Source organism: Phoenix dactylifera, chromosome 8 (genome assembly GCF_009389715.1).
Source record: "Phoenix dactylifera cultivar Barhee BC4 chromosome 8, palm_55x_up_171113_PBpolish2nd_filt_p, whole genome shotgun sequence".
Taxonomy (NCBI): Eukaryota; Viridiplantae; Streptophyta; class Magnoliopsida; order Arecales; family Arecaceae; genus Phoenix; species Phoenix dactylifera.
The window spans coordinates 17,383,706-17,402,044 of NC_052399.1; the positions used below are offsets into that span (position 1 = coordinate 17,383,706).

The 18,339-nt window shown below is 39.1% G+C and overlaps 2 protein-coding genes across 2 annotated transcripts; one reads left to right on the plus strand and one right to left on the minus strand.

The window, feature by feature from the left end:
* The first annotated feature begins 1,807 nt into the window (after positions 1–1,807).
* LOC103710930 (protein CfxQ homolog) lies at positions 1,808–5,894 on the plus strand. The gene is given in 14 exon segments (XM_008796860.4): positions 1,808–1,816; positions 1,860–1,970; positions 2,090–2,185; positions 2,343–2,438; positions 2,958–3,089; positions 3,091–3,175; positions 3,178–3,212; positions 3,214–3,268; positions 3,680–3,764; positions 3,766–3,817; positions 4,315–4,510; positions 4,513–4,655; positions 4,657–4,780; positions 4,783–5,894. Coding segments are annotated over 14 exon segments (1,275 nt in total). The 3' UTR covers positions 4,839–5,894.
* On the minus strand, positions 5,274–11,760 carry LOC103710896 (pentatricopeptide repeat-containing protein At3g16010). The gene is made up of 3 exons (XM_008796821.3): positions 11,485–11,760; positions 9,248–11,089; positions 5,274–6,033 (listed from the first exon to the last, which is right to left on the minus strand). Exons 1-2 carry the CDS (start codon positions 11,597–11,599, stop codon positions 9,258–9,260), a joined length of 1,947 nt encoding a protein of 648 aa, XP_008795043.2. The 5' UTR covers positions 11,600–11,760; the 3' UTR covers positions 5,274–6,033; positions 9,248–9,257.
* Positions 11,761–18,339: the final 6,579 nt, after the last annotated feature.

Genomic DNA, 18,339 nt, shown 5'->3' on the forward strand with positions numbered 1-18,339 from the left:
CTGTGAGGATGGAGTGGCTGAGGACTCAGTTTCACTCTGTATCTGATAGAGACAGCCAGCAGAGGATAGAGTGTGCAGCACGAGCCTATTTGTTATTTTTGTTAGGCTGCACACTCTTTGCTGATAAGAGTGGGACCAGGGTGCCTATAGCGTATCTGTGTTTACTGCGGGATCTGGATAGGGTGAGCACATATGCCTGGGGTACAGCTGCCTTAGCATATTTGTATCGGCAGTTGGGGATTGCGTCGAGGTCATCAGTGAGACAGATCAGTGGTTATATGACGCTTCTGCAGGCATGGATTTATGAGCATTTTCCAGCACTCAGTCCTCACCCGTCGCTTGAGTATACTGATGCCAGTCCCCGCGTGCACCGCTGGATGCCCGGTACTCCATCCCGTACCACGATGGACCATTTAGTGGTTCTACGTGAGTCATTGTACCTTTTGAGCATCGATGAGGTACGTATCATATTACCATTTGCTTGTGTTTGTCAGTACTTTTAATATGCGATATAGTATAAAACTGAAATGGACCTTTTGTTTTGCAGGTTATTTGGGATCCCCATCATCGGCTTCGGGGAGATCGCCCATAATTTATCACCAAGAATTAATGAATCAGAGGATCTGTTCGGCACAAAATTCAGCACGGCACGCGATTTGGCACCAGAAGCCTTCTGTTCGGCTGCACAGTGCCGAACAGAAGGCTTCTGTTCGGCTGCACAGAGCCGGACAGAACCCTTCTGTTCGGCTGCACAGTGCCGGACAGAAGCCTTCTGTTCGGCACTGTGCAACCGAACAGAAGGCTTCTGTTCGGTTGAGGGTTGCCGAACAGAAGGCTTCTGTTCGGCACCGTTCAGCCGAACAGAAGCCTTTTGTTCAGCGATCCAGTGCCGAACGGAGCACGAACCGTGAAAAAAAAAAAATTTCGAAACAAGGTGGAACACGTACCTTTGCGGCCGATTCTTCGTCCCAAATCACTAGTTGCTTGTCCATGCTTCGAATGGGGCTTAAATCTCCTTCAAAGATCGCCTAAACGATGTAAATGGATCGAGGGGTTTAAGGGATGTTTGAGGGGTGTTTTTTTTTTCTTTGAGAAAATTTCAAGGGCAATATGGTAATTACACTAAAGGTTAGTTTGGGTATTTTTTTTTTGGTTTTTGGGGGGTGTCCTTAGCAATAGGGGGGGGTGTATATAGAACCCCCCCTTGGCTCACCCGTTTCAAGTTGAGTAGCGAGATGTGCGCCTTGAGCTAAAGCTTGGGTCGCGCATCTCCTGAAGCGGAGGGAACTGCGCTAGGCTGGTTTCACATAGCAGCGAGCACCTCTTGCTCTCAACGGTGAAAGGACAACGGGCCACTGCCCCATTTTCCCTCTATGGCTCGCAGGCTGACAATTGCGGACAACCACTTTTTTTTTCTATTTTTTTTGTCTTTTCTCCGTGCCCTTATTTCGAAGCCCCTCGAGAAAAATGGAATTAGGCTTCATATACCTGGAAAGGGAGCAGAATTGCAACCTCCAAATTTCGGTGATAAATTGGATTTTCAAGATCTTCGAACAATGTAAAATCCTTAACTTCGATGTAGAATTTATCTGAACAAATTCTTAAGTTCATATTCTTTTAATACTGAATTATTCTTCAAATCATTGCGTGTATCTCTTAGATCCGTGTCATCTTGTTTCGAAACCTACGCATGCATGACGTTCTTAATCAGAAAGCATCAGTCTTTTTCGCTTTATGCCCTATTGTCGCTTGATATATTCAGCCTGCTCATATAGTGAACTGCAGCCAAGATTCGATTTTTCAAGCAATGGAGTTGGTTTGAAAGCTTGATGTTCGTTGCCCTCTTTACTTGATTGTAGCTGTCAAAAACACCACTTCATATGGCTGCTGGGTATAATAACACTTGTATCGTAAAGTTCCTGCTTGGGTGGCAGGGTCCGGAGAAGGTTGAGCTGGAGGCAAAGAACCTGGTAACTTAAAAGCAACGATATTTTGAAATTGCAATCAGTATTCACTCATTTGAATTAACTCTACCATAGAATTTATGATCTTTTGATCTATAGATACATGGGTATAAATTATTTTGCAGTATGGTGAAACACCTTTGCACATGGCAGGGAAAAATAAACGGCTGCAGTCACGTCTTCTTCTTGCTCATGGTGCTTTTCTGGAGGCCAAAGCCAATGTAAGCATTATCTCTGATCTGCGTTTGTTTTGCTGCTAAATTAGAGATCTTAAAACATTCATCCCTTTCATTTCGTGGATTATGTGATCCGTAATATGCTTTGATGTGCTGTTGGATTTTGGATTTCATGCAACTCTTTATTTTTTATTTGCTGCAGGATGGGATGACGCCACTACATTTAGTTGATTGGCATGCACTTCGAGCAGAAGATTGCATCACCTTGCTAGAGTTTTGAGAAGATCCGTGCGAGCGTGTGTTTAGTTCTACAACAATTATTCACTGAGAAGATTTTGGATACTTATACAGGATTAAGGAACCTAAAAAAATACCTTCCGACTAGCTTTCTTGGGTGAGGTCGTAGGTTGTGACGAATGATATCAGAGTGAACTCGGCCTATAGTCTATATGGACAACGGAACGCTGCAGCACGAGTTCATAGAGTCTGACCACGGGCTGATCGTAATGCTTGTTATTAGATTTGAATGGATTTAAACTCTTATCCTAATAAGGACTTGAACGGGCTTGAACGAGAGGAGTATATGAGGACTCGTGCATGCGTATATTTAGTCCTATATTGGTTATTCATCAAGAAGATCTTGGGTATTTATACAGGACTAAAGAATCCAAAAATACCTTCCGACTAGTCTTTTTGGGCGAGGTCTTGGGTTGTAACAAGTTTAATGCTAACTACAATGTCAAATATAATATATATTATGAACTTTCAAGTTGAACCCTACTTTTTTTTTTTTTTTCTTGTGAATTCTGGGGAAAAGGAAAAAGAAATTAAGCTACCTATATGTTGTTACACCACAGGAGGGCATGACCCCTCGTGGAAACTTCTTAATTGGCACATAGAAGAGCAAAGAAAGTGCAAAGCCCTTGAGTCAATGCTGTAAGGCAAAAGCCAAGATGGCAGATTTGGAAGCAGCTATATCAATCACCGTGGGATTGAATGAACTCAAGATGCAGTTGCAGAGGCAGGCCAAGGGAATGCTTTTGATGAAAAGCAAAGAGCCATGGGCTTAAGTATGTATCGCAGCTAGAAGGCCTCACCATATGGCTTTTCTTGGTAACCCTGGAACAGGTACTAGATGTCTTGCATGATTAGGCTTTTATGTTTGGATTTATTCTAGGTTAATGTCAGGAAACTTGCTTTGTAGCTTGCATGAGGTTCTTTCTGTTATTGATTTTACTGCTCGATGGCAAATCAAAATTTTGACATTATGCGTCAAGCATTCGAAGCACATTGCAAGATATTTAAGTCAGTAAAAGAATGCCAAGAAGTTTCTCTTTTGTAAAGAACATATAAGAACTTTTAACATTTTGATTGAATTGACTATATCAGTCCAACTTGCATGTACTGATACATGAGTAAAGTATTATATTGTCTTGGGTCAACAAACGCAAATCTTGGTTTTATTGCCAGATGTATCTTTCATTTAACTGGTGTCTTTGTTTCGATTAATGAATTTTGGACTGCCTTCATGATTGATAGGTAAAACCATGGTTGCTCGAGTCCTGGGCAAACTCCTTCATATGGTGGGCAGTTTGCCTCCTGATATCATAACTGAAGTGCAAAGGAGATCTTATGGGAGAATTCGTAGGGCACACTGGACCAAAGACAAGGCAAAAGGTACACTTACTGATACATATTAATTTTGTGCTGAATTAAACAAGAATCAGAAGACTTCTCCTATTCTCTCAATCTGAATAGCCTATCAAGTATTTGATTGAGCCTATCAAATATTTGAAAATCGTTAAATTGATGCTTTCTAGTTATAATACAGATGGTATTCTCAAATTATGTACTGCCTTAATAAGTTCTATATAAGCACTACGAATCCTCAAAGGTGCCACACAACTATCCCTGTTCTTAATATTTCTTTTCTTTCCATCCCCTTCTCTCACCCATTACCAATTACTGCTTTAATCAAATGGACTTTCTAATACATTGTGAAACATTGTAATTTGGCTTCTGCCGACCACAAAACTTCAAAGGTCATTCTTTTTGGATATATCAGATACCTTCATGGAGTTTTGGTATCTTCTGAGGTGGGCGAGATATCTTTGATTTGCGTTAACCTTAATGGTGCATTCAATATCCTAATCTTATATTAAACTCTTTTACAGATACAAGAAGCAGAGGGAGGAATTCTTTTTGTAGATGAAGCCTACAGGTTGATACCAATGCAGAAAGCAGATGACAAGGACTGAAGTTTAGAGGCCTTAAAAGATATTATGTCAGTAATGGACAGTGGGAAGGTGGTTGTTATATTCACTGGATATTGTGAGCCGATGAAGCATGTTATCGACATAAAATGATGGTTTCAGTAGGAGTCTTTCACTTCAATAACTTCAGTCCAACCGAACTCGCCTAAATTTTACATTATTAATAATGAATAATCAAGATCATAAGTAGTGTATCGTATGGATTCAAGCTGCACCCATCTCGTACCGTGGAGGCTTTTGGCAGAATTAATCAACAGAGAGACCACAGAGAAACAGACGAAAGAGATGAATGGGTTTTAATAGATCCACTGAATGAATGCTCGAGATAATTTGGATCTTCATCTTGATTTTGTTTGCACGGATGCTGATAGGTTACAATTTCTATGAATGACTTGGAAGCAGGACTCAGGCTACTTCCACAGTGATGATATTTCCTGGCAGTTTAGAATGGTAGTTCTTTTTAGATCAGCTCTGCTGTTCTGTTGATCAATTTAATTGGAGCCAAATATCACAAAATATGCAAATTGGCATGTAACTCACATGAAGTGGCACTTCTCCAATTGACAATGCTTAAGCAGTTTACAAGTAAAAAAAACATTGCATTGTCTAAACTATATGTGGTTTCACATGTTTTGGACTCGAAGAAGCATGTTCTCTATCCTATAATATGACAACCAACTCGGAAAAAAAAAGAAGGAAGCAGCCAATGTCACCTAATGTCTATAAGAAGACAATACCACACCAGCTGCACAACACATTATGTTCCAGTATATGGTATCTTACAGCACAAGCCACTTCCAAAAAATCTAGCCAGAGATCACCATTCACCTGGTGCTCTGTGCCCCACATGCTTCTTCAGGTGTATTATGCTGATTTTGTATTTATAAAAGGAACTTATATTCTTTATGAAAGTATCGATCAGAGAGTAAATGTACAGCATGAGCAACATGAAGAGAAATAATGAAATGACCCAACACCCGGAGCGTAGGGCAAGGCTTTCAAACTCAACAATGGCCCTCTTGGTTTGAACGCTTCCATAATTATGCTGCCCCTAACCTCCTGGCTGTGAGAATTTCGAGTCTCACATCAATGACTCTGGTTTATACATCGTATGAAGGTTTGCAGATGCAAGGACTCCACCTTGGATTCTTTGAGGGCATGTTTGATGATGCGATCTTATAGGATTTGGTCCAAGCATCCATGACCCAATACTCTGGCTTCCTAGTTTCAGGTTTTGCATGCAGTAGAATCTGAATCCAATCTTGGCTAAGAGAGGCAAGAATATGGCATCATTAAGTTTTAATTATACTTGCCCATGGAACATCTTAAAACTTCGAGTGAAGCTTCACCTTTCGCTTCAGAAAAATCCAAATTATGCGGAGGGCCTCAGGAGGACGACCTTGCATGCTGTTTGGTCCAATGGTATTCTAATTCCAATGTTCAATCTAAACAGCGCAGTTTTATATTTGGATGCAGTTGAATATGAATATTGAGCAAACCTGTCTCCAGCAATCATACTTCAGAATCCCAGCCATATCAGAACTTGAACACCAAGTGCACCCTTTTTTGGGGGCAACACTTTGTTGAACATGCTTATATGTATGTGTTTCACAATTTTTCCTGTAAAGGTGTCCATTTCTTTAGACAAGTGATGAAGTCACAAGAAATTAACTGATAGCTAAGTGATGACAAAAGCATGATTGTCAAGAGACAAGTTTGTGGTGCTCAAGTAAAGAAAGCAAATGTACAGTAAGCAAACCTGAGCATGTAAAGAACGGAAGAAAAACAGGGGTAGAAAGTACAATAGTAATAACCACTTTTTTTGATTATGTAAAGGGGAGAATTAACTAAGATGGTATTGGCATGAGTAAAGTAATACGCAAAACCAGTAAGGAGAGCAACGGTTTCTGTCTAGAGGGTCTAAAAAGACGGAAGCTGTGAGAAAAATTTTACAAATACTAGGGGTAACAGACAACAAAGCTCTTAATAGGAATGAGTAAGCTACTAAAAACATAAAGAAGGCTCAGGCTCCAGATAGATGGAATAAGGCTTCTTGACTGCAGTTGGCTATGATATATAACTATAAATCAAGGTACGCCGTAACGGTACCGGTAGGCATACCGGTTGCCTACCGGACCGATACAGTTCCGATTCGGACTGGTTTGAACCGGTATGGATAGAGTTAAGCGCGCGCGCTGTCCCGCGCGGGCCAGTGCAAACCAGTCCGGTTCGCACCGGTACACAGCGGAAACCGTTTTTCACGACTGAACCGTACCGGTTGGCGATGGTAGGCCGGAACCGTTTTTCACGACTGAACCGTACCAGTTGGCGCCGGTACCGGTACGGCATGTGCTGAACGGGCCGGTACGGGCCGGTTCAGCAAACCATGCTATGAACACAGGAACCACTAAAGGATGACATGCTATACAATAATAGCAACATCAGATCATTTAACCATCAAAAGAAAGAGGAAAAAAATCTGGTTAATAATGATAGGACAAAATTTACAGTCCACCTCCTGTCATGGATATAAAACCCAAAGGAAATCTGGTAAAGTATATCCTGGTTTAGATTTTATCCATGCTCTTGTAGCAACTCTTCTCATGTTATACAATAATAAACTTTCAACAGAAAAAGTTAATATCTTGGGTTAAGATCTCAGAGGAGCCTATTTATATTTTTTAGATATTTAGGGACATGAGTTTGGGGTTTCTTCTATATTCTTTGAATTGCTCTCCTCATCTCCATGTTTTTCCATCCATTTTAAGTTGTAGAGTGGGCAGTCTAATTTGCTATGCTTGTACAGCAAATTGAAGCTTTCAAAGAACACATTTATGTATAAAGATAGTGATATAATATTATTGATTTATCAAGGCTCAAAATATAGGCACACCTTCTTGATTGTATATAGATGCAACATTATCACTAATGACATGTAACCAAATCTGACATTCTAGTTGACCTATCAATTCTTGAGTTCTGGGGCAGAGTACAAGAAAAGCTTAGTTGTTCAGACAAGAACAGCCATTTGATCGGTACCCTTCCTCTTCATATGTCAAATTTGTAAACTGTCATGGTCTGGTCTATTAAGATGTTTATGTTTCCTACCAAAAGAAAAAAAGATGTTTATGTTGGGTAACCGGTCCCTAGTTGAGAAAAGCATTCCCAACATTTCTCACACTATCTGTGATGTTCCTGAGAATTTAGTACTTCACTTTCCAAGTTTCATTCTAATAGCAAAATAACTTTGTACAGCATAGGGCTGGCAATATGATTGACCATGATGCCATAATATAGTGTTGCCAAAAGAAAATATTTACAAATTTTCCAGACTATTCGAAGTTCAAACACCTCTTATCCTTTTTTTCGAAAAAATGCTTATATTGTTGCTAATCTCTCCCCTTAGGCCCCTGCCTATCAACACATGTACTCACTGATATATGATCCATGTTGGTCCTTTTGAAAAATCCTAATCACTCTCTATCTTCCCTCATAAATACTTTTAATATTTTCTGGCATAAAACACCAAATCAGACATTATTGAAAAATTCTTCAGTGCCTATGCCATCTACTTCAGGGAGTGCCTTATATTTATGCAAACAAATATAATTATAAATATTTAATTTTTCAGTAAGTCTGATATTTAACTAATCAAGATATCAACTTGAAACTATCAGCCAAGAAGAGAGGGGAAGAGAGGGGGTGGGGTTAGTATTTTATGGGGAACCCAAAAGATTTGTCCCTCTTTTATTTCTTTCCTTCAGTCTTTCTCTATTTTGGAAACTCAATGGGACTAGCACCATCCCAAGTCAAATTCTGGACCTCTCTGAGGAGAGGGTGCCAACTGGCTGAGATAAGTCTGATTGGTGAAACTTGGAAGCTCTTCAATAATGGTTGCAACAATCCCTTCCATAATCCGAAGCTTCTCTAGAACGAATGCTTTTGCATTGATTATGATGTTTTTATAATTTATCTTCTTTTTCTTTCTTGGTTTTGGGGGAAGATTGCTAATTATCTAGATTGCATATGATTGCTTCTTAATTGTTTGTGACTTTTGACCTCATGAAAATATAAAACACATAATTCATCAATTACTTCATGAAACTTGCATCTATTTTTACTATGTTTGGCAATTACATTAAAACCCAAAAAGTATATGGGAGGATAGATGCAGGCATGCATTTAGTCCCAAATTGGTTGTATGCTAGGGAGGCCTTGGGATCTTATACAAGACCAAGGGACCTAAATAACACTTTTTTAGCTAGCTTTTTTGGGTGAGTTCCTGAGTCGCTACAAAAGGTATCAGAGCAAACTTGACCAATGGCCCATGTGTGACTAAGGGATGTTGTAGCATCGGTTGTTTTTGGGCTGACCACAACCCGATTGTAGTTCGCAAAATGTTTATGAGATGTAATAATGTTTACCCTTAATTTAGCAATGATGCTAGGGCTTAAACAGGGAGGGAACATGAGGATTCGTGCAAGCTTGTGTTTAGTCCACATTGATTGGGTGTTGGGGAGGTCTTAGATGCTTATACAAGGCCAAGGAACCCAAATAACACCTTGGACAGTCTTTTCGGGTGACATCTTGGACTGTTACCGCATATATGGGCAACAAATTGTCAAGGGGAAATAGGATATATCTATGAGATTGCATGTCAAATCTCCATAGTAATAAGAGTCCAACAACTTTTCACATATCTAATCAGATAATGCAACTTTCGAATAAAGGTTCAGTATGAATTTAAATGAAACCACAATGAAGCAAACCGACATAACATGGTAGAATTAGCTATATATTTATAAAAACAAAGTCTAGTGAAGAAAAATCTTACCATATTGTCTTTAACGAACTGAGTCCATGTGTTCATCATCAATTTTTCCAATGGCTTCAAGTATTGACGAGTATGTAATGAGATCATATTCAAATCCCTTTGACTTCATCTCTTTCATCAATTTAGCTGCCTCCTCAAACATACCAGCATGGCTTAGAGCACCAAGAATTGTGTTGTACGAGACAGCATCTGGTTTAATGTTAGATTTCTTCATGTTCGAAAGCATCTCCATTGCTCGGTGTGGGCCACCTGTTTTTCCCAGTCCATTCAAAATGATGTTGAGAGAATTTATATCTGGAACACAACCTTGTTCTTGCATTGTTCGGAGCAAGGTTTGAGCTTCGTCTATCATGCCAATCCTTACCATTCCAGACATGAGGGCATTGTAGGCATAGACATCAGGACTGCATCCCAATTTCTTCATTTCATCAAAAAGATCTATTGCATCATTAAGACGCCCACATTTACCAAAATGCTTTATCATCACAGCATATACTCGAGAAGTGGAAGAACCACAGTTTTCTTTTAATTCCTGAAATAGCTCATTGGCAGCTTCATACCGTTTTGCTTTTCCAAGAGCATCAATTAGGCTACAATAGGCTGCTGGACAGGGGGGGAAACCCTTCTCATCCATCTCCTCAAGAAGCAACATGGCTTTTTCCACTCTATTGCTTTTGCAGAATCCATCAATGAGAATGGAATAGGTGAAGGCACTAGGAGCAATTTCTTTTTCCTTTAGTTTTTCGAACCAGGAAGCAACCTCTGATGCACGAGATTTTGATTCAAAAAGTGCTTTGATGATGGTATTATATGTAACCACATTTGGCACACATTGCAAAGATTCCATCTCCTCGAAAAGCTTAATGACATCATCCAGACGCCCAGCCTTGCTCAAAATGTTCATCAAATTATTCATGAGGATTGTGTCTGGCTTACAGCCCTCCCGCCGCATTTCAAGAAAGAAGTCATATGCCTCTTCTACTCTCCCAGCCTTACCAAGACCTTTTATCAACTCAGTATAAGTAAAGACATTTGGGGAACAACATTGATCTCTCATTTCACGGAACAAACTCAGAGCCCTCTCAATATTTGCTGACTTGAAAAACATGCCCATCAAAGTGGTATAAATCTTTGCTGTGGGTTGCAATCCGTTCTCTTTCATCTCCTCAAATAGCCTAATAGCGGAGTCCTCACGACCCAGCTTGCAGAAAGTGGCAATAAGAGCATTGTAAGTAACAGTGTCGGGAAAGCAATTACCTTCATTGCACATTTCATTGTAGAGCTCATGCACCTTCTCGTAATGGCCCTCCTGCATCAGCATGATGATCATGCTATTGTAAGCATGTGCAGTTGGCCTGCATTTCCGAGTCTTTATCTGATAAAAAATCGAGCATGCCTTGTTCACCATCTTTGCCCTCCCCAAGATCTTAATAATCTCAGATAATTCGGTAGGGGTAATGATACAACTGCTTTTAACCATGTCTTGGATATTTTTCCACATCTCGCCTACCAGTCCGGCTCCATCCAAACAATGTATCAAGGCCATATACGTGGTGGAATCATGCTCAAAATTCCTCCTTTTTGCGGCCCATCTGAAGAACTGCATCTTCACCCCAATCTCAACATCTGTTTTCATTACTTCGCGAACCAATCGGTGATCAACCTTCAACCTCAGCACCTCCAAGGCCTTCTCAGCATCCGATCCCCACTTAAAAATCTTCAGTATTCTCACGAACCTCTCGTCGAGCGCACGAACGGACCGCTCGTACCTTGGTGTTGCTGGTGAGGCTGCGCTGTCATCTCTGAGACTTGGAAGTCTGAACATCTGAACTATTTCATTTTCTACACAGTTCCATAGTGTTTAATTAATCAAATATCCATCAAAATATTAGTAAAAGTTGAAAGTATTAACGAGACGTTAAGGAACAAACTAAAGCAAAGCAATCCATATATGAAATTGTGCTTGGTAAGTTTTAGTTTTAAAGATAACGATAAAGGATATCATAACAAGTATTCTGTTCTCGAATTTCGACTGCATCCTATTTAGCTTTCCCATGAACAAACACTCTGGAGAATTTTTTTTCTCATCGGTCTACCACCTGGTCTGAATTTTTTGCAGTATAACAAGATAGCTTCAGTGCAGCAAAGCCCAGAAATTAAAACCTTATTTTTTGTTGTAAAAAGGAGTTATCGTAAAGCCATGATTTTTTCGGAGGGGAGTATACTATGCCTCTCACCTGTTTGCTTTAATCTCCTGCTGAGCTGCGGTGAGGAAGATACGCCCCGCTTCGGAAGGAGAGCAGCGGCCCTTCTGGAGGGCCGCATTTCTCTTCCCAAACGCCAACTATTCATGCGAGATGGGATTTCAACCCAACTCCACTGGCGAGGAAGCGGAGCTGATGGTCGAGAGCGTCGTTGTCTCGAGCCCCGAAGCCACCGCACGGCTGCAAGCCGTGATTCGCACGAGACTTGGACGGTTTGGTCGCGGTGAATTTTAGCCTGGAGAGGAGAGCATGTTCAGCCTTTGCGTACTGTATTTTTTGTACCATGGGTTCGGTCACTTCGGTGTCAGCGTGGCTGCCGAAAAGCAGAGGATTTTGATGGAAGGCTGTGATCCGATCAGAAAAAGAAGATTTATTGAAGGAAGTAGTATTTATTGAAAAAGAGCTGTGCTGGGCCCGTGGGCTGTGTGACTTGTCCGGAGATGGAGGAGACCATTTTCTACGCCCTCATAGATTGCCCACGGGCCAGACAGATATGATGCTATGATTCGGGCCAGCCAGATCAGTGGCAGAGGTGGTTATCTATCGAAGAGTTTCTACAATTCCTAAAGGACTCGGCACAGAGATCTATGTTTGAGGAGAGGGGGACATGCGCTGCCTATCTAGCCTGCTAGTGTTGGCTGGATAGAAATGCCCGAGTCTTCGAGGGAGTCAGCCCTCACCCGAGGGTGATAGCGGCTAGAGTCCTTATGCAAGCGGCTGAGATCACCAGCGTTACAGAGGTATCACCTGAGTTGGCTAGGGACATCTAGGGCCCCCATTCTGCTCACACAGCGTCCAGGACAGTACTCGTCTCCTGGGTGCCTCCACCCCTTGGTTTCTCAAAGTGAACTTTGACGGCAGTGTGGATGATGAGGAGAAATGCAATGGCATGGGGTTCGTTATCCAAGATCATGACACCAGATTAGTTGCGGCAGGAGGCTCACGGACTTTTGACTCGTCAGGGGTGTATGCCGAGCTCAGAGCAGCCTGAAAGGGCATCTTCTATGCGAAGCGGATACTGGGTGTGGACCGTATTATTCTTGAGGGCGACTCGGCCACTGTGATTGAGTAGATCTGGGGATGAGGACTCACTGCTGAGGATCGACCGCTAATCTTTGAGATTCATAGGTTGATGGAGGAGTATGACTCCCTCCAGGCTTCACACGTGTTTAGGGAGGCCAACAGGATGGCCTCTTATGCGGCCCACCACTCCGGTGGTTTTGTTTGGGTTGGGAATGGAGCTGCTCCAGGGCCATTACGTAGTGTTTTATTTTCTAATTTTGTTGGCTGCATTCACACCCGCAGTGTGTGAGCCGTCGTTGCAACAAAAAAAAAAAAAAAAAAATGACTATAATTCTGCCGCATTTAATTATGATTATGATTTTATTATTAATTAGATATTGAGATGTATTCAATAGATGGCCGTGATTTCATCAACTGAGAATTGCTGCTTGATGGATCCATACAATTTTAAGAAATAAAGAACCGGCGTTCATAAATTATCATTTTTTTTTTAATAAAAGGAAGGGGGTCGTACATCCAAAATTTATTGCACCAGTAAGAAGCTCACAACATCAATGGCACCTAGCAAGCTTATAAAGTACTGAAAACAGTTGGCAGCTCTAGCGATGGAAGGTTAGCCCGATCAACAAATATGTATGAACAATGGTTTATCACATCTGAAATGGAAGTAAATTTGTTAAGAAAGATTTTTTTTGCCTCTCTTTTATTACCCAAAAAGTGGATAAGTTAATATCCATCCGGATCCATTTTTAATCCAAATTTATCCGAATATGCATAAAAATTTGAGCATCCAACTAAATATACATATCTATCAAAAAAAAAAAAAAGAAGATATGAATATAGATAGATAATTATCTGAACTGCATTTGAATATCCAATTCTATTTGTAACTCTATTTAATTTTGTATGACATTCATGAACTTTTTGTTACAAAATAAATGATCACATTAGCATGCTATTAACTTAATTTATCATTCACTTAGTAATATCTTTGATTATGTGGCTATAAAATTTAATTATTTGATTTCTATCTATATTTATATTTATATTTTTGGTATTTAATATGGATATAAATTTTTGTATCTGTCTAACATTCGTATCCGTATTCATCAAACAAAATAAATATGAATATGAATATGCAAGTATCTGATCAGTACTTCATATGATTTCAACCCTACAAGACAGTTCCAAGTTGGTCTCTATTGTTGGTGATACATCAAAATTTAGAGTCTGCAAATATAGCTCTATCATTTTTTTTCTTTTATTTTTGGAATTTTGAGTGGGGGTTATCTCTTGATCCATCACATCATCTCTTCGCCAAAGGAGTGCACTAGGACGTGAAAGTAGTGAAGCGGACGACGGATCACTATTATAAAGATTGAGGATTCAGATTATGCGTTACTTCAATGGTGCTTTAGCAAATATAAAAAATAAATATATGGTATACGCACGTAATAAGGCTGAGTTTGGAAAGGTAGATAACCTTTTCAGAGTTTGATAATTTAGTTTTCTAAATTATTTTTTCACGCAACCCAAATCTGAAACCGCACCTGATCATGAATAGATACACTTTGACTCATTCGATCCAAAGCCCTACAACTAATCATGGCACTGGGACTGGACCCGACTTATGGAACCAAAACCTAAATCCCACCCATCACATCACTTCACATATATTATTAATTTATTATATGTCTCCGTGAAATAAACTGATTTAAGAGAGCAGTTAATTTTTTTTTTCTTTTGCTACGCTAGATGGCTTGTACCAATCTAGTATGAATATATCTAAAAAAATCAAAATATAATAAGCCATAGAGCGCTTTAGGCAACTCCTCCACACGAGTCTAAAAATCCCCCCGAAGTGATTTGCCACAAAGATAGCCACCAAATCTGCTGATCTATTAGTCTTCCTATGGACATACTTTGTCCTGAAGATAGTAGTCATGCCCCAGATGTCCTGAAGTAGGGGGTGCTGTCCCCCACGTCACCAGTACACCTTCGAATTTAGCTGATCACAGTGGCTCAGTCACCTTTATGACATTGACCCACAGTACATACTGAATATGACCATTCACTCAGGAAGCAACCCCCCTTGAAAAGAATTTAGATAAAGATGCAAGATGAAGAGTTCTGGTTTAATAAATGGAATTCATCTCTAAGCCACATATATACATGCTACATAACTATATTATCTAAAACTAGTAAGAGAAATTTGACAGCCACCACTTGAAAGGGCAAGAGGCATATGCCTAAAGTTCTAAAACGCTTCCCTGGTCATACCCTTCTTCCAAGCCTCCCTGCCCCTTTGCCTTTCCACCACCAGGTTCAACATACTCAGAAATCTAACAAGAAAATGGCGACAATCATATGCATCATAACTCTTTCCAAAACAATAGTGTTAGAAAAGAAAGATCCCAGCATGGATTATCCATTTTATAAGGAGAATTACAACTGCTACCAAAGCATAGCAGGTGAGCAACAACTAGATAATTTGTGGCAAATAACCAGAGTATGATTACTTGGGATTCCAATAAATGACTGACTCAGAGTACAATAATAAATCACTGACTCATATAGGTTATGAAATTGTTTATAAGTTAAGCTTTTTTTTTTTTTTTAAAAAAAATCCCTTAATGGAAAAGTGGAGCGACATTGTTAGCTTAGAAAATAATAAATTAATTTTAGATATGAATTAATACAAAAATTGAATCCTGCATTACAAAAACAGTGTCGCAAGCTGTCTGGTCATTAAAGCAAGAGGTAAGGAAATCCAAAGTTTTAAGCGCACATGGCTTGAAAAGGAAATTAAATAACATCTTCTATGGAAGAAAATGTGGTGGTTTTTTTAATAGCTTTTCCAAATCTCGAAAATAGAAAATACTGACAGAACTCAAAGCAACACTTTACCTGCTTAATTGTGGTGCAAAATAGCACCAAAAGAATCAAAACTCAAAGCTGCATTATCAAGCTATTGGAGATGGTGATGCATAAATATTACCATAACAATTGCCATCAAACCCAGACACATATTTTAGCTCAGTTGATGAATCTTGCCACTAATGATCTCCTATCATGAACCATGTCTTAAAAAATGCTTCCTGAGTCCTTGTTAATGCCTCTTTTGATTATTCCTGAGTCTATTGGTTTGTTTGCTGCATTTCACCTGAAAAACAAATGAAATACAAATAAGGCTTTCTTATCGCCTTCCTTGCAGCTGACAAAGCCATGTTGATCAATTTTATCCTACAAATTTAGAAAATTGAATGGATCTACAAATTCCTGATAATCCAAATTCCCTGAAAAAGGATAGGAATAGTCAGATAGCCTTGACCTTACAGGAAAAAAGGGACCATTTGCCTTTGTTAAATCAAAGTTTGGCAAGGATGGGAAGAGATACATGAATGTAATTCCATACACAACTGGCCTTTAAAAAAAAAGTGTAGTGCCATTTCCTGCTGCGAGACTAATCCAACACTGAAGTTACTGTGTCACTATTACTCATTGTCTAAGCACAATATATCATAGAGGCATAAGCTACCCATTCAAAATTGTTAGTTTAATAACAATTATGGATAAGCTAAACTCCAAGTAACTTAGTGGACAGTGGAAAAAGTCTTGAAGAACCTCCTATTTATATTTCCTTATAACGTGTACAGCTAATGCAGTCTAATTGAGTCATCATCTATTTTGATCTGAATCACAAATCATCTACAGTATAAACATCTCATTAAACAGCCGACAAGATCATCCAACTTCAGCTATCGGAGACACCACATCACAAAATGCCTATCATATTCTACATGCGAACCAACCTTACTTCATGTCATCAAAGTTTCCCAAGCATGATTGGCTTCACTAATTATGTTAATATAGATGTCCTAAGTATTTAATCACACCATAGAGACCTTGCTGCTCTGATACCAAACCACATATAGTTTCTATAGTCCAATCACTGTCAGATAACCATGAGAAGATTACACGAGTGGGTTGAATCACAATGAAGGGAAAATCCATATGCAAATTAAAATGGAAGCAAGGAGATGTCGAGTCACTGTTCAAACAAGGGGAAAGGACAGACAAATATATGCACATGTATATGTAGCAAATACTCATATTTTACTTCTTTCCTTAAAAACTATAAAATATCATAAAGCAGTGGATCAAAATTAGTGCATTAGAGAAAAGCAATGGACTTGCAAAAAACAAGGACAGTGAATATTAAATAGAGGTGCTTGATTAGCATGCATAAAAAAACTGAGGAGACCTTAGTAGTGGTTCAAATTTATCGTAATGGACATGAGAACAGGGGAAACTCAATTAGGATTTGGAGGATCTCAAAAGGTGGTGGGAGTCTACAGGACTGCTCTTTTACCTTTTCTTAAGTTTCATATCCCACTGTTGTTGATTTGTGATTGAGATTTACATAATCTCTGCGCTACAAAGGAATACAAGTGTTAAGTTAAAAATTTATATAAGCTAATAAACAACCTATAGCAATCGATGCATAAAAATAAACAACGTAAAAATATATACAGGGTTATGAAAACCCTGCTTGAACAAGAATTGATTGATATAGTTTAACAAATATACCTTTTCCAAGAGACCTAGTAACATGTCTGTTTGGAAAGATCTTTCATGAGCTGTGTCTACCATTATGACATCAGTACAAAGACAACATAAATAGATATTGGTATCCCAAACTATTATGCCAAACAGAAGGTAATATGTTTTAAAGGTCAAATCATAAGATATTGGTAAAGGAAAAGATCTACAAACATTGATAGAGGTACAACATTATTAATGCATGGACTGCTAGCATGGTAAACTTCTTCAATTACTTAATTCATATGGGAAAAAAAAATAGCAGCATAGAAGAATCCCAAAATGTTATGTCACCACTATATGCTTTTGATATTGTGGGAAAAGAAAACTTTGTGTGCAGTAGAACGAGCCAAATAGTTGTATGAATCAGACAGATAGGGTATAAAAAAAAGAGACACACACAGAAGACAAGAACCAAAAAATAATAAAATGGTGAATATGATACCTAGCAACATAGTGATGTATGGAATTAGACAGTGTATTTGAAAAGCTGGAGTTACAACAACTCAGGAAAATCTGGAGCTAAACTGAGTAAAGATGCATCCAGATGAGTTAACAACAGATGAGGATATCATGGTGAGGAGAGTGAATGTTATGCATGTTTAACAGAAGTAAGTAAGAGTGAATCGGAATAGTACATTTCTTTCTTCAGCACCTAAATATATATGAGATAGGAAACCATCTATGTTAAAATTTGTAGCAGATCACTATACTTGATCAGGAGAGGATCATCCATCAATTCTTTGAGCAAAACCCACTCCTTAACTTGCTGCCTTTATTGAGTACCATGCAAGTCTTGTGGTACTTTAAAAAAAAATCATAATAGGGAATCTACAATGATTTGAAGCTCTCAGGTACTTTAAGCATCTGTTTTCATATGATAAATGTCAGTCATATGTCAAACAGCACAAGCAACACAGCAGGTTTACCACAGAGCATAGGCAGCGACTTGAACAAAGAAAACATGCCTTTTAACCCTCAATAACAATATATCAATACCAAACAATCCAATAAACATATAGTTACAGCATTGGACAACTGAAAAAATAAAATTGCAAATACTTGAAACAAGGAAGAATTGCGGCAATATATCGCTCACAGCAACCAAGACATTTTTCTCTTGGGCACTCATAGTTAAGTGAAGTTCTGGAAGCAATAATCACATGAACAGCCAATTGCTCAGGCTGGGTGCAAGCTACAACT

Excerpts from the sequence above, each read along its gene's own strand:
- LOC103710896 (XM_008796821.3), bottom strand. The coding sequence starts at position 11,599 with ATGAATAGTTGGCGTTTGGGAAGAGAAATGCGGCCCTCCAGAAGGGCC. Across the intron at positions 11,090-11,484 it reads CAGGAGATTAAAGCAAACAG|AAAATGAAATAGTTCAGATG; the intron begins GTGAGAGGCATA and ends GGAACTGTGTAG.